Genomic DNA, 15,096 nt, shown 5'->3' with positions numbered 1-15,096 from the left:
TTTTTCAGCTTATATTTTAATTAAACTATTAAAACTATATAAATAGGTAGCTTAATTAATCTAATTTCTTTGAGAAATATTGGTAGGTATACATTCCAGTTCTAACGTTTGTCTCACGTCGCTCTGCATTCACAACATCTCAATATACTATTTGACACACCTAATGCTCGGCAATTAGCCAGGTAATAGTGCTTAAAAATACAATATTTGTTATAGAAACTAGTTTATGGTTGGATCCATATATTATGTATTTCTGGAGAAAAGCTAAGAACATTTAGATTTTTTCGTTTTTTCACAATAATATCATCATTCCAAAGACAGACGGAAAGGGCAAATAGGTAAAGTTATGTATTGGCAGACCTTATGTATAAATAAACTCTGTTCAACATAAGATTCCATGTACGAGCCATTTTAAACGGTAATATTACACAAGTTAAACTATGCTGCCTATAACAAAATATGAATGCTGATGTTATGAAAGTTATCGTCCAGACAGTTTGAACAAACAAGGAATATTTTATCTTTTCATACGTGTCTCAAGATGTTAAATTGTTTTATTTAATACTAATACTGTCATAATAAATATTACTACACAATTTTGGCGAAATAGTCTTAATGTACCATTCAAGTTTCACAGTCTATTTTTGTGCCATTCATTCGTCGTTGAAAATAGTCACACCCAGGAACATTAACGATGATTTCTGAGTCAGGAGATAGACTTTTCCGTGATTTATTTACATTCACTTTGTAACTGCAATGATAATCCAATTCGTAGATTTCAAAAGTAGTTTGCTGTAAATATAAAACAAAATGATGTATTTTTTAATATGAGATTTTTTTAATTTAGGCTGGTATTATTTTGTTGCCTGAATGTCACAGAATTCGGATCGGGCAACATTAGATAAATAAAAAGGATAGTCTTGGGATAGTCTGACCCGTAGCTAACTTCATTGTCATATTTAAAAATCGAAAGGTCGAGGACGAGTTTTCGCGGGTTTTGCGTCTCGTCTACTACGCTCATGACATGACCGCTTATGCCTTACACTTAAAATGCTTATGCTTGATATTTGCATATGTTCATGCAAAATGTGACGCCGCTCTGTTATTGAATTCAATTTCACTTCGTTAATATTTATGTTTCTTTTAAATGTATCTATTTACCTCGGTGGTTGCCGAAAGAATTTTATGTTCGTGTTGGGGATTTTGACATTTTTCCGTTCGCCACTGTACAAAATATCTGTAACATACAAGTATACATATTAAATAAAACGACAGAGGTAGTGTCCCGACTTAAGTTTTATTTGTACCTACATTTAGATTTCCATTTAAGTATTAATAAATGTACTATTAAATAACCGATTGAGATTGACACCTCATTATTAAAATCGGATTTCGATTATGATGCTACTGTGGAACTATACAGCAGACTTGCTGAAATTGTAACCCTTCCGAATACAATTAAAAATGCAAATGTTTTTTACAAATGGTGCTAGCATAGGTTTACCCATGTTTTATCTATCAGTCACACGAACCTAGGAATAGTGTCAAATTCTTGAATTTAATTTAAATTTTATGGCCTGGATGCCCTTTAAGCCAAATCTCAAAGAACACAGTGGGAGACAGGTAAAACCTATGCTTACGCCATCTATACAAACCTATGACAGTTGCCAACCCCATTGATGCACTATTTTCATTGTAAGGGCTAGTGTTTCCGGTGCTGATTACGGTATTCCAAGGATACGAGGATCCATACCGCGCATACCCTTTTAAATTCGAACAACTAGGTGCTGTACTTGAATCGCCTACCGCCTACCTTCTAATCTCACTAGTAGATATTGGGTTCCAGGATATTCTAGCCTTCAATTTTCCGCTTTGCCAAATAACCTTGTGAAACTTTAGGCCTTTGACAACCCTTTTATCCTGTTTTTTAAGAGATTGTGGCGCAAAATCTGAAAATACATTAACAATAATATATGTCAACTTTTGTATTACCTATTAGCTATTTTTTTAACATTAAAAACAAATTGAACTGATTGCTACAGGAGGAATAGTTACAGAATCTCCTAGGCTTAGTAGAATTAACAGAATTTACAGTAAGGAATCACTCAAACCATTCACGTTGAAACTGTCAAATGTCGGTAAAATAAAATAAATAAATATCCCTAGACACAAAAATATCTACGTCTATTGGAACTTATTAAGTTTCATAGAATAGAAATGAAATAAATACATAAACATAACCGATTTGATGAAGGCTATCTACATATATTATTATACTCTTTGGGCTATCTTTAGTGGTGGGTATCTAATAGAAAAGATACACATACTGTTAAATCGCAAACGGTCAGACAGAAGATGATACAAGTACGGGGGCTCGATTTCATGTGACTCGTGGCTCCCTCCAATACCATCTCTGTCATCTGTGGTGAATGCCACTAAATTCCTAATTTCTATCGCTCGTATTTCAAATTTATTTATTTATTTCTCCGTTTTCCACAGAACTCGAGACAAAATCGAGCGCTCGAATAAAAAAATAATAAGGGTATAATTTTAGTAAGTACCTAGAGGTAACAGTCGGTAACAAAGATATCACAGAGGATGGATTTAATGTAGGTGGAGTCAAGAAATAAGGATCCAAGAGAACATGGTCTGAAAATGAACAGTCGTCACATGAGATTAACAATCAAAAATATTAGCATAAAGGATGGAAAAATTATTTGGTACAATTAAAAATAATTATAGGATGGATGTTACCTTTTTTTCAGAGGGATAATGAATACATAGATATATACACAAGTATACATGTTAACCTTTTATTTTCAGAGTGATGTGGGATAAAGGGATATTTTTCAGTAGGATTATATGCATAATTTGATGAAGTATGGACGGTATTGATATATAAGTATATGTTTACTGTGGCTAATGTGATGGAATATAAAAGTAAAGTATACTAGAATATGGATAATATGGCTAGATATGTTTAGCATGTATTGATTAGAAACAATTTTTCAGTCATGGTGGGCCTTTCACGAGGCTGTTATATGAATTTCAGGATGGACGAATCTGTAAGCTTCTTTTTGTACACACATTATCATAAACCCTATATGATGCTTTCAATCCACAAATAATGGCCAGCATTTAAGATTAACTGTTTTGTTGCAACAGATTTCTTATCTGTGAAAATGTTATTATTGCTTCATTACACTAGATCAAAATTGAATTGGGAATGACATTCAAATTTCGAACATCTCTGAAAAAAAAAGCAATTTGGTCTATAATAAATATAATATAATAATTTGTCGAGATGACGTTTTAATCTAGAAGAAATGTCAAATACAAACAATTTTCTCGCATCTTCGTTGGTATCGAACGATATGGCAATCGGCCCCGACTCTAGTTTGTCTATTAATAAATAAAAACTTCGAATGCGTGGCATGCCTGAAAACAGGTTCCATGTGACGTACAGTTAATCTTTTAATTAGTATGTAAGTATAAAATTAATTCATTTTCTTGTTTTTAAACTATTGTAGCAACATTTTCTTGTATAAACCTTTGAAAGAAAGATTATTGTTAATTTTGGATTTCATACAATGAAATTAAAAAGACAGCGTCCTACGCCTAATTATGTAGAAAAGGAGGTAAAAGGAGGTTTGTCACTGCACCCACCTTGACACATATCAGATGTGCTGGTTGACTGGTAAAATACCCGCAATAGAGTATTCGACTGTATTTAAAAATATATATTTCACACCATGCATGAAATAATAATAAAAATGGCTATAAGTTTGCTTAAAAGAGTTGAGAAGTACCCTCAATTACTCATGTAATCCATTATCAGAACTCAAGCTTGACAAAAATGTGACTTGAAAACCTAACTGCTTCACAAACATGCGAAGAGAACAAATTGCCGAACGTGAACAATGCGGCGTTGAAGAGTTCCATTCTGTTCATCATCAGCAGTTCCGCTTCATCAAATGTCACTTCTACAAATGTAAATGCTTGATTTGATGATGAAAAATACTAAGAGCACTATATATATATATATATATATATATATATATATATATATGCCTTTAACATTTGAGGAGTTTCCTCGATTCCTCATGGACCCTATCGTCAGAAATCGAACTTGACAAAAAATTGTCTTAAAAATCTAATTTACTTCACAAACACAGCGAAGAGGACAAATCGCCTAATGTGAACTATGCGTCGTTGAAGAGTTCCATTCTGATCATCATCAGCAGTTCCACTTCATCAAATGTCACTTTTTAAATGTAAATACTTGATTTGTTGATGAAAATACAAAAGTTACTTTATGTACGAGTATACTCTTCACATTTGAAGCGTTCCCTCGATTCCTCATGGATCCCATCATCAGTACTCCTAGTGTAAATTTAATCGACATCATAACGTGACGAACGCGTTTGCGTTAAGTCTCATTTTGTATAGGATTTTGAGTTTCCAAAACGTCCCGCTTGGCGCGCTCTTTCTAAATCACATACAAAATGAGACTAAACGCAAACGCGTACGTCACGTTTCGAAATCGAATTTATTTACACTAGGGGTACAGAACTAAGTTTTGACAAAAACGGGACTAATCTGTATATATATATAAATTCAATCAAAAATAATAATTTTTAAAATCGGTTCGATCGTTTAGAAATGACGGAGTTATGAAGTAACAAACATATGTAAAAAAACACAACCGAATTGATAACCTCCTCCTTTTGAAATCGTGAAGTTGGTTAAAAATGAGCGGTAAAGATATTTTGGAGACGCCACCGCCAATATCCGCGAGTGTCACTATAGAGATCAACGATGCCCCAAAGCCGGCTCTAACACATGGTTAGTGAATACATCATGGAGAGATTACAATGTGTGTAAATAAAATAGTGTATGTAACTATATACACCGTGTTTTTATTGAATTCCGTTAACTCCGGGGTAAGTACTTTTAAGGAAATTAAAAGGCATAGATAATTTTCAATAAAAAAACCGGTCAAGAGCGAGTTCGTTTTACTCGCGCAACGAGGGTTCCGTACAAACTTTGAATTATCTCGTTTAACTATAAAGGCGAAAGACTTGAACAGAAGTACCTATACTAAGTTTAATTGTTTACAGCGCCATCTATCGGCAAATTGTCTAACTAATTTTCGCCATGTAATGCACGCATGTCAAATATCAAATATCAAACATTTATTCAGCAAATAGGCCACAGGGGCACTTTTACATGTCCATTTTTACAAACAATAAAAATTACAAAAAACAATTACAAATATGAAATCGATGAAATAATATATACTTTATTAGAGATGTATACTGTCTCTAAATGTCAAATTACATAAAAAAAACTATGATAAAAAAATAAAACTAACAAATGCTAAAATTCTTTAGAGATGTATTAAGTCTTTAAGTGTCAGAGATAAAATAAATAAAAAATATATTTAATTATCCTTAGAGATGTAGAGGGTCTCCAAGACTTGAATTCTTAAAATAAATAATGTATAAATAATTAAAAGAAAAATAAATCAGACAAGAACCGAATGAAGTGTCTGAAGTGAATGAAGACGTTAATGTCACTCAAAAGTAAAGTTACATACTTATAACATAACATGTAGCCCGTGTAAGCTTAAACAGACCATGTTGGTTTTTGAGGATAATTCTCTATCATGTGAACCGATTTCAAAAATTGATTTTATATTTGAAAAAAACGAGTATTTATGTAATCTTACTGAAATTATCAGGTGTATTAAACACACGTGAAGTTTGTTAAATTTCAAAATGAAATCGGAAAGGTTTTTTGTTAATTAAAATAAAGTTACCAAGATAGAGGTCTGATTTTATTTTTCCTGTAAAATTTATAGTTATATTAATATTATGTAAAAATTTCATAATATTTCGTCGGTAAACTTCGGAGATAAAGGGGGGGGGGGGGGGGGGGGGGGAATGGTATTATTATTCACATTTTCCTTCATAAATCGATGTTTTTTCTCTATGAAAAAAAAATATTTAAAAATGTTTTGGAATGTACAATTTGAGCTCTTTCAAATGATACCCCACCTGACCTAGTCAGAGTCACTAGACTTTGAAATTTTGCCCCCTCTTTCTATTGGGCATTTTCCATTTTTAATAAAATATAAATGAAAAAATAATACTTTTAATGTGTCTGGGTTAGTGTTTTTCATAACTATTCCAAATTTCAAATTGATAGCAGAATTTGAGATTGAAGTGGTTCTCGAGATATTTAGCGATGTGACAGACGGACAGACAGACGGACAAAGTCGCACCATAAGGGTTCCTTTTGTACCTTTTTGGTACGGAACCCTAAAAATTACATTTTTTTAATAATAAGTAAATTATAGCTTTTGTAACACGAGCATTACATTTAATTCTACCAAACGATTGAAAACTCTGACATATTTAAATCGATGTCATTTCGAACATCAATCGTCCGAAATAGTATTTACGTTTAGTAGCAAATGTACACACTCGTACTAAAGACTAATCAATATGTAAACAGGCCCTAAGATATGTGTAAACACTCGTAAGGGCCTTATAAGATAAAAATAAATTATTGATTATCTCCAAAATGGAGTTCATTAGAATACCGGTGTCTTTGAGAAAGTTATTTAAGCTCAGGAATGCTCCCTTGAAATTAACGGAAATCAAAAAAACACGGTGTATAATAATGCCTTTCATTATGTAGCAGTCACATAAACTACTATTGTATTAATGGTCATATTTTGACTAAGTAAACTCGTGTGGAATCCCCTAATGTGCAAATATGGTATAGTTATAGTACCTAATACTGAGATGTACATGTAAATATGTTAATTGTAGTATAAAAACGTCTTAAATAGCAAATCCACTTAACAATGAATATAGTTATACTAATTTAGAAATATTCTAAGTACGAATAAAATTATTTAATACTACCAATGAAAATAAATACTATAATTCATTTTGAATTGGTTACCGGTTTCCATTCGCGCTTTTTTTTTTAAATAGGATTGGTAGGGCTGAGGTTTACTGATAACCGATACCAAGTCTGAGCGCCATTCTGTTCTTGGATTGCCAACTGTGAACAAGTGATTGTAAAGTGACTTAAATATAATTTAGTTGTTTGATGTGAAAACTGTGTGATTAATCTATCACTTGAAATTGTGTTTTGTTTCGTGGTAGTGGTTTAACAGCGACGTAAAAAACTTATTAGATACTGAGACTGAGGTACTATTATTATAATAGATGAAGAGCATGTTTTACTAGAATTTGTTACTATCTTGTACTTCCAAGCTGCAACAGACATGCCGCAGACACAGAATAAGTTTTATTTTTAATATTCAAGTGGCGTGGCGTTACTTTACCGTGGGTGCTTGTGGTGTTGTAAAATACAGCCGCTTTATCACTTCGAAGCTTGCCGGTGCCAAATTGACTGATCGTTTGTACTTGGAAGAAATACATTGAGTTAGGTTTTAGCTCTTCTATTTCAACGTATGTTTTGTCCTGTAAGAAAACAAATTAATTAAGGATTATTGGCTTTGTATGGAAATAAAAGTTTTTAAAGAAAACATAGTTTAATCAATAATGCCAACATATTGGGTCTCATTATTATTATCTTAAACATGTAAAACGTTTTCGGTTGCGGAAGAGGAAGATTATGTTTTAACTAAAAATGTATTTGTTTTAATTGCTCCTCGCTATAGGTACTATATTTTGTTAATAATATTACCTCTTATAATTTCCTCAAAGTTAGTAAAGTGTCATGTCAAACTATTTTTTGTCAGCTGCCCAAGATCGAACTGCCGAGCGGGAACGAAATCACATAAACAATACAACCACTCTGTAATCCGGCGTTCGGCAGTGTTACTGCCGGATTACAGAGCAGGCCATCCAATCCAATAACTGCCGGATTACCGGATTGGCAAGCGCCGGATTACCGAGCGCCTACTGTACCTATTACATAAATTGAGAGGATATTTTTTTTCCAGGTTATTAACCGTAAAAATGTATCGCTGATTGATAAATTGGACGGCAGGAGAAAGCAATTTTCATACACTGACTTAGGTATATGTACCACGTACTAGACAGGCTATCGAGAACAAATTGTGACCCCCCATTTTCGGCGTTTGACGTCTGTCACTAAGCTAAAGAATAAGCAAACTGGCCGCGTAGCCAACGTTACAATCGTTAACGCTCTGTAGCGTAGCGTAGTCATCTCTCTCTATCACTCTTCCATATTAGTGTGACTGACAGTTGCGTTTCGTTCGCCACGGAGCGTGAACGATATGCACGTTGGCTACGCGGCCTGTCCATTTTACTACATACGCACTGTAAAGAATCTAGATAAAATGTATCTATTTCCTTAGAAATATATATATGTAACACTGACGACATTAAAATTTAGAAAAATAGTAATAAAACTCTTTTAAATATGCAAAAAATCTGTGATTTCATATATAAACATTATGTCTGTGATATAATTTTAGTAATTAAAATTATCATGTCCGAGGTACAACGGGATATGTCCAAGGTACACCTGGAGTGTCGTTCCTTGGACACTTTTCCCTTTTTTTGTCAACCTATCATATCAAAAGAAATAACCCAATCCTTTAACTTTATATCGTATTAGATAGTTTATTATTGTATTTTATAATATTCGGATAATAAACAACAATTCTAAAAATCATAAAAGAAAAAATTGTCCAAAGTAGAAAAGTTCCCATAGCTTCTTGATTATTTTAATTGATTTCATTTGGGCGATTGGCGTTACCAGACGTCTGGAATTTTGGCGGTTTGTAAGGAATGCGGCCATGTCAGGAAAATGACAGGAATTTTTATTTTAATTCCTGTATTGTTACTCAGGAAAAAATTACAAAGCAGGAATTTTGTCAGGTAATTCAACATTTGTATCTGGTAACCGTAACTACGATGCTTTAATGTAGTTTCCAAGTACATTAAAGTCTTGCTATTTTCAAATCCATTTTTTTTACCTTTATCTTTGGGCTTATGCACAAATAACGCGAGGTTTTTTTGGCTACTTTTTGACCCCCCCTTTCCCTTGGTGATATTTCACATGAGGTTCTTAGCGATATCATTTCAGATTCCGATTCCCTATCTGAAACATTTAGTTTAACAGTCTAGTTTCCCCAACTTACCCTAGGAACTGTCTGATGGTTCACTAGAACTGAGTCTAGATCTCCCGTCACGCCTCGAACGCGACGGCTCCAGAACACTTTATATCTGTTCACTGGCAAATCCGAGTTGGGTTCCTTCCATTCTAGACGAACGGTTACTGTATCTGTAAGAGATAATTTTTATATACCTTTAATTATTTTCATTTCTCATGCTCTGTAAGTGGGTAGTTGTAGTTCTAAAAAGTGTGCAGAAAATGATACGTTTTTGCAATAGAGGATTTTACTATCCCACCGGTCAAGTGCGAGTCGGACTCGCGCACCGAGGGTTCCGTACAAACCTGTAGGTATATATTATTATATGATGTAACTAAAAATTTACGATTTTCGCAATGTTTCCTTTATTTGTGCTATAAGATGTTGCTTCGTACCAAATTTCAAGATTCTGAGTTCACGGAAGTACCCTGTAGGTTTTGATTCCCTTGCGAGTGTCGAAAATTTGCGGAAATTTGCGGCATAAGCGGCTGTATCTTTTGATTGCGTTGGCTTAGAAGTTTGTTTTTTTTCACAGCTCCAAGGGACAGTAGACCTGAGTATTTGATATAAATTCCAGCTTGATACCTCCACGCGTTCCTGAGAAAAAGATCCTTGACAGACAGACAGACGGACGGACGGACGGACAACAAAGTGATCTTATAAGGGTTCCGTTTTTTCCTTTCGAGGTACGGAACCCTAAAAAAGAAAAAAATCAGAAGGGATGCAGTGACCATTGATGACATAAAACCGGCGTTATAGTAATACAGGTGATTATTTAGTCACCTGCAATAATTTACGGGGTAATAGGTCAAAATTAGCTGTTTCATACTTTTGGCTGTCTGACCTTGATATTTTCTATAGGAGAGTAATTTTTTTTCAAGATTTCGGGGTTGGTCCCATAGTAAAAGTTGCCCAGTATGACCTATATATTCAACCCATAAATTATTGCATGTGATTAAATCACGATTAAATAAACAGCCTGTATTTTATCTTGCTTCATTTTCGGTCAGAAATGATGTTTTTTTTCTGTCACTAATATTCAAATAACTTAACTTTATCTGAATCACTGGTAAACGTTATTGCTATCATTCAATACTACCAAAATGATTTTACTTATTCCATGATGAACATGAAAAACTTCGTATACCTACCCGTTCAATTTTCGCTCATTTTCCGATGGCTTTTTTGTCATATTTACTGGGCCTAGAAATAATCTTCTTTTTTTCGCTGTGTAGAATGAGTATAGACCTATATATAATATAGGGGACCAAAACATTAAGTATACAAAACATAGATCCTACTTTGTTCTTTACGAATCCACTTGATTGGGTTTGTTATTTAATTTTTGTAAGAAATATAATTTTCTGAAATTGTCAATTCTGTGACAAATTACAAAGTAGTTGTTCTCATTTTTAGGGTTCCGTAGCCAAATGGCATAAAACGGAACCCTTATAGTGTCTGTCTGTCTGTCTGTCTGTCCGAGGCTTTGCTCCGTGGTCGTTAGTGCTAGAAAGCTGAAATTTGGCATGGATATATAAATCAATAAAGCCGACAAAGTCGTACCATAAAATCTAGAAAATTAATTTTTTTAGGGTACCTCCCCTACACGTAAAGTGGGGGTGAATTTTTTTTTTCGCTTCAACCCTAGAGTGTGGGGTATCGTTGGAAAGGTCTTTCAAAACTAATAGGGGTTTTCAAGAAACATTTTTTGATAAAGTGAATATATAGAGCTTAAGAAAGACATTAAATGAAAACTATAGCGGACATGATCAGTTTAGCTGTTTTTGAGTTATCGCAAAAAGTTTTCCCTTCATAGTAAAAAGACTTATTTTAATTAGGTACTGATTATGCAAATTTGCCTATTTGTTTAACTCAGGTGAAAGGTACCGTTTCATCCATTGGTTAACAATTTACTATACTTTAAGCTCCAGTTTAGCTTATTGTGACGGAAGAGTAACTACGGAACCCTACACTGAGCGTGGCCCGACATGCTCTTGGCCGTTTATTATTTATTAATTACTTTCTTACGCAGCAAGTACATCAGTGAAAATAGCAAAATCAAATGAGTTTTTACACATTTCCTGTTTAATGAGGAAATAAAATATTACTTATGCTAAGTGTATTTTTAAAATTAAACTTATTTAGTAGTAGAAATAAAAACATTTCAGTTTCAGCGATAGAAAACAATTACAGCAGCTTGAATAGGCCACGGAAATCGCTCATTTTCAAACTTGAGGCAGACGTTAAACGGTAGTTAAACGATTAAAAATTAAAGAACTATGGTTTTATGTATGTGTATGGGTGTATGGGTGTATGTGTACTTATATAATCATCCATGATATTTTTCATCAAAATCCTCATCATCATGCAGCGCACCCCATTTGGTGTTTTCATATGGAATGGCCCTGGTGTCACAAAGACCTGTGTCGGTGTTTCAAATTGCGAATAATTTGATACTCTATGACTAACTACGTCGGGATCGGCTTGGGACACATAACGTAAGTCACAACCAGAAATCGGACACCCGTATCCTTAAAGTTCGGGTACAGGAGATAGATTTATTTTTCTGTCTGTGTCATGTTAACAAAAAACCTCACTTAAATACAAACATGAAAGCTAAAAGCAATACAATCCTTTTTAGAGTTCCGTAGTAATAGGAACCCTTAAACCCTGTCCGAGGCTTTGCTCCATGGTCGTTAGTGCTAGAAAGCTGAAATTTGGCATGGATATATAAATCAATAAAGCCCATAAAGTCATACAATAAAATCTAAAAATTTAATGTTTTTTAAGGGTACCTCCCCTACACGTAAAGAGGGGGGTGAGTTTTTTTCGCTTCAACCCTACAGTGTGGGGTATCGTTGGAAAGGTCTTTCAAAAGTAATAGGGGTATTCAACAAACATTTTTTGATATATTCGGTGGTGAATATATTCGGAGATAAACGCTCCGAAAGAAAAAAAAGTGTATCCTCCCGCCCCCTCTAACTTTTGAACCATAGGTCAAAAAATATGAAAAAGTCGTAGAAGTATAGCTTAAGAAAGACATTAAATGAAAACTATAGCGGATCAGTTTAGCTGTTTTTGAGTTATCGCAAAAAGTTTCCCCTTCATAGTAAAAAGACGTACATTCACAGTTCACCCTTGGCTTACAATCTACTATACTTTAAGATCCAGTTTAGCTTATTGTGATGGAAGAGTATCTACGGAACCCTACTCTGAGCATGGCCCGACATGCTCTTGGCCGGTTTTTTTTTGGTAGGAATGTACATCATGTAGGTGAAAAATGAAAATATTGAAAGAATAAGTACTTGAACGCTAAAACGAAGACCGGATTAAATCGAGACAATAGTTATTTGTACAACAAGAGAGCAAAGTTTGATATTTCTTCGAGTGCTTGTTTTGAGTCCCGTGCAAGCGAAAGATTCTATAATAGATTCACGAGCGTAGCGAGTTAATCTAATTTAGAATCTTGAGCGTAGTAAGGGACTCAAAAGCGCACGAGATGTAAATAACTTTGATCTCGTGTAGTACACAAAAATTTTCACGTCAGTCAGCCATCAAAAAATACAACCTGAAAAAATCTAATCCAGACGGACGGATCACTATTTCACTCATGTTTTCTGAAGGTATTCTAACAATTAACTTTAATTACCGCAATAAAACAAAACGAAAGATATTTCAATAAAATAATACGAAAATAATGAATTAACGAACATCAATTGACAGTTCAATCGACAACTTTTTTAATGTAAAAAAAAAAACTTTGTAAGATCCGGTCCGAATTGCGGATACTACTATTTGTCAACTATAGTAAAGATCATTAAAAGTAGTTAAGTAGAATTATTTACTGCATAACAATTGCGTAAATTTGTATAAGTTCATTGTGTTGATTGTATAATAAAATACGTAAATTATGGTGTTTTTATTAAATTTTAAACTTTTATTTAATTAATTAATTATTATGAATGAAGACTCGTAGGGTGTTTTGGAACGATACGGTCTGACTTATTTCGGGGGTCTATTATAAACCGTCGATATACCGTTGAATTACGTATGCACTTTTTGTCTCTTTCTTTTTGCTAATGACGTGAAAGGGATAAGGACAATAGAATCCAAATATTTCGAACTTGTATTAGGCCCCGCACGTTGAAATGACATTCGAATCTAAAGGTCACTTGAATGTTATTTTGTCTCACTCGGTGAGCAAAATGCGATTTTGCTCACTGTTTTTAAGCAGCAAATTACCCTTGTTCGAGCTGCTGACGTGAAAAATTGTTTAGTTTAGCGTATCGAGAGAGAGTATTCGAGAGCTATTGACACTTAAGAGTCTTCATCTTAAGAGCAACTCGTGTGGTGATCGACGTGTTAGCAGCTTTAAATATTTTAAACAATTCAGCCAAGTAGATGTCGGTATTGCGCATCGAGGGTTCCAAACTATCACCCGGCTTTGTAAAATTTTGACGGACTGTGTAGGCACTGTAGTAGAAGCAATCATATTATCTAAGTAACTATAGATAGGTTATACATACATTAGGAGCATATAAAATATTTCCATACCTATTTATTTTATTGCCTACGATTGAATCTGTTTTTTTTTTTTTTTTAAATCGCATACCAATTTGTTTTACTCGTTGTTCAACATACGCTTATTTCTCTTTCGGCGTGCGGGAGTTCGTTAAGTATGTGCGTGCACACATTTCTCGCTTTCCTAGGCGCGATCAAAGGCAACCTGTACAATTTGTACAAGGTAAGTACTTCAATTTTGGAACACGCCTATTGGGACCGTGCAAAGTACATGGTGGTGGTAAGTACGAGTAAAGCGATCCCAGCGCGTAAGGTGGTAAAAATTAGAACTAACTGCGGATAGCGTTTTTAACATTTCGTACAACTTATATGGCTCGAAATGAAACTTTAATGTACGATTACTCCTGAAATATTCATTTAAATTGTATGGTGTAAGGGACCAATGTAATTTGTATGAAATGCTTAATATAACTAACGTATTTAATTTGATAATTATTAATACTGTATCCGTGTAAATAGCTTTGCCAGTCATGTACATAGCGAATAACCAATCAATGAGTAGAAGGACTAGTAATAATATGCAGTTGTCACCATAAGGTTACGATTGAAAACCTGAAAACATGAAAACACTGAAATCTTCTAACCAACCCGATTTAATCTGGTGGCTACGTCTCGTATTGGTTTTTGACACACCAAACAGTAAGAATATGGATTTGAGCGCCCGAAAGATCAAAGTTAACGTCTATGCAAAGCCGGACGTTGTCATTTCGCTTCGTTGTTACGAGTATAACCACTATTACATACCGTTTTCAGTTCGCACCGGGCGTACCCTCAACCGTTTTGGCGGTGGAGGCGCTCTGGGTCCCTTCCTGGGGGTGAAGGGAGCGCTAGGAGATGAGAAACCTCTGCTGCCGGCTGAGCTGATAGCGGCGACCCTGAAGCGGTACCAGCGGCCTGGCTTAAGCAAGTTGCGGAGAGATATTTTCGTTCTGAAAATATTTTCGCAAATTTAGCTGCATTCTTCTCAGGACGTGAAATATTATTAATGGGTAGTCAGTTTTAGTACCGCTTATCATTATTAATTATTAAAATACCTAATATTTACGTAGTAATATTTAAGCGTGAAGTTTCGACTATAGAATAATAAGTAGGTAGTTTTAAAGTTCCTACCTGCCAAAGAGTTAAAAAAGCGGCCAAGTGCGAGTCGGACTCGCCCATGAAGGGTTATTAGAAACCTCAATATCATTTTTGAAGACCTATCCATAGATACCTCACACGTATAGGTTTGATGAAAAAAAAATTTATGACGTATTAAAAAAGCTACTTACTAGATCTCGTTCAAACCAATTTTCGGTGGAAGTCTGCATAGTAATGTACATCATATATTTTTTTTAGGTTTATCATTCTCT

At 34.3% G+C, this 15,096-nt stretch overlaps 1 protein-coding gene across 4 annotated transcripts in view; it reads right to left on the bottom strand.

Annotated features, from left to right (window-relative positions):
* The window catches only part of LOC133516170 (anosmin-1), a 30,982-nt gene continuing 15,886 nt past the window's right edge, over positions 1–15,096 (bottom strand). For 3 of the 4 annotated variants that reach the window (XM_061848954.1, XM_061848951.1, XM_061848952.1), the window contains 7 exons: positions 14,492–14,676; positions 9,155–9,297; positions 7,364–7,502; positions 6,976–7,077; positions 1,814–1,949; positions 1,162–1,237; positions 1–792 (listed from right to left, as the gene is read on the bottom strand). In XM_061848954.1, the coding sequence (XP_061704938.1) occupies positions 625–792; positions 1,162–1,237; positions 1,814–1,949; positions 6,976–7,077; positions 7,364–7,502; positions 9,155–9,297; positions 14,492–14,676 (949 nt within the window). In that variant the 3' untranslated portion in view covers positions 1–624. The remainder of the gene's footprint in view (positions 793–1,161; positions 1,238–1,813; positions 1,950–6,975; positions 7,078–7,363; positions 7,503–9,154; positions 9,298–14,491; positions 14,677–15,096) is intronic. The other variant, XM_061848953.1, reaches the window with a different exon arrangement.

This window comes from Cydia pomonella, chromosome 3 (genome assembly GCF_033807575.1).
Source record: "Cydia pomonella isolate Wapato2018A chromosome 3, ilCydPomo1, whole genome shotgun sequence".
Taxonomy (NCBI): Eukaryota; Metazoa; Arthropoda; class Insecta; order Lepidoptera; family Tortricidae; genus Cydia; species Cydia pomonella.
This window is presented reverse-complemented; position numbering and strand designations above follow the sequence as displayed.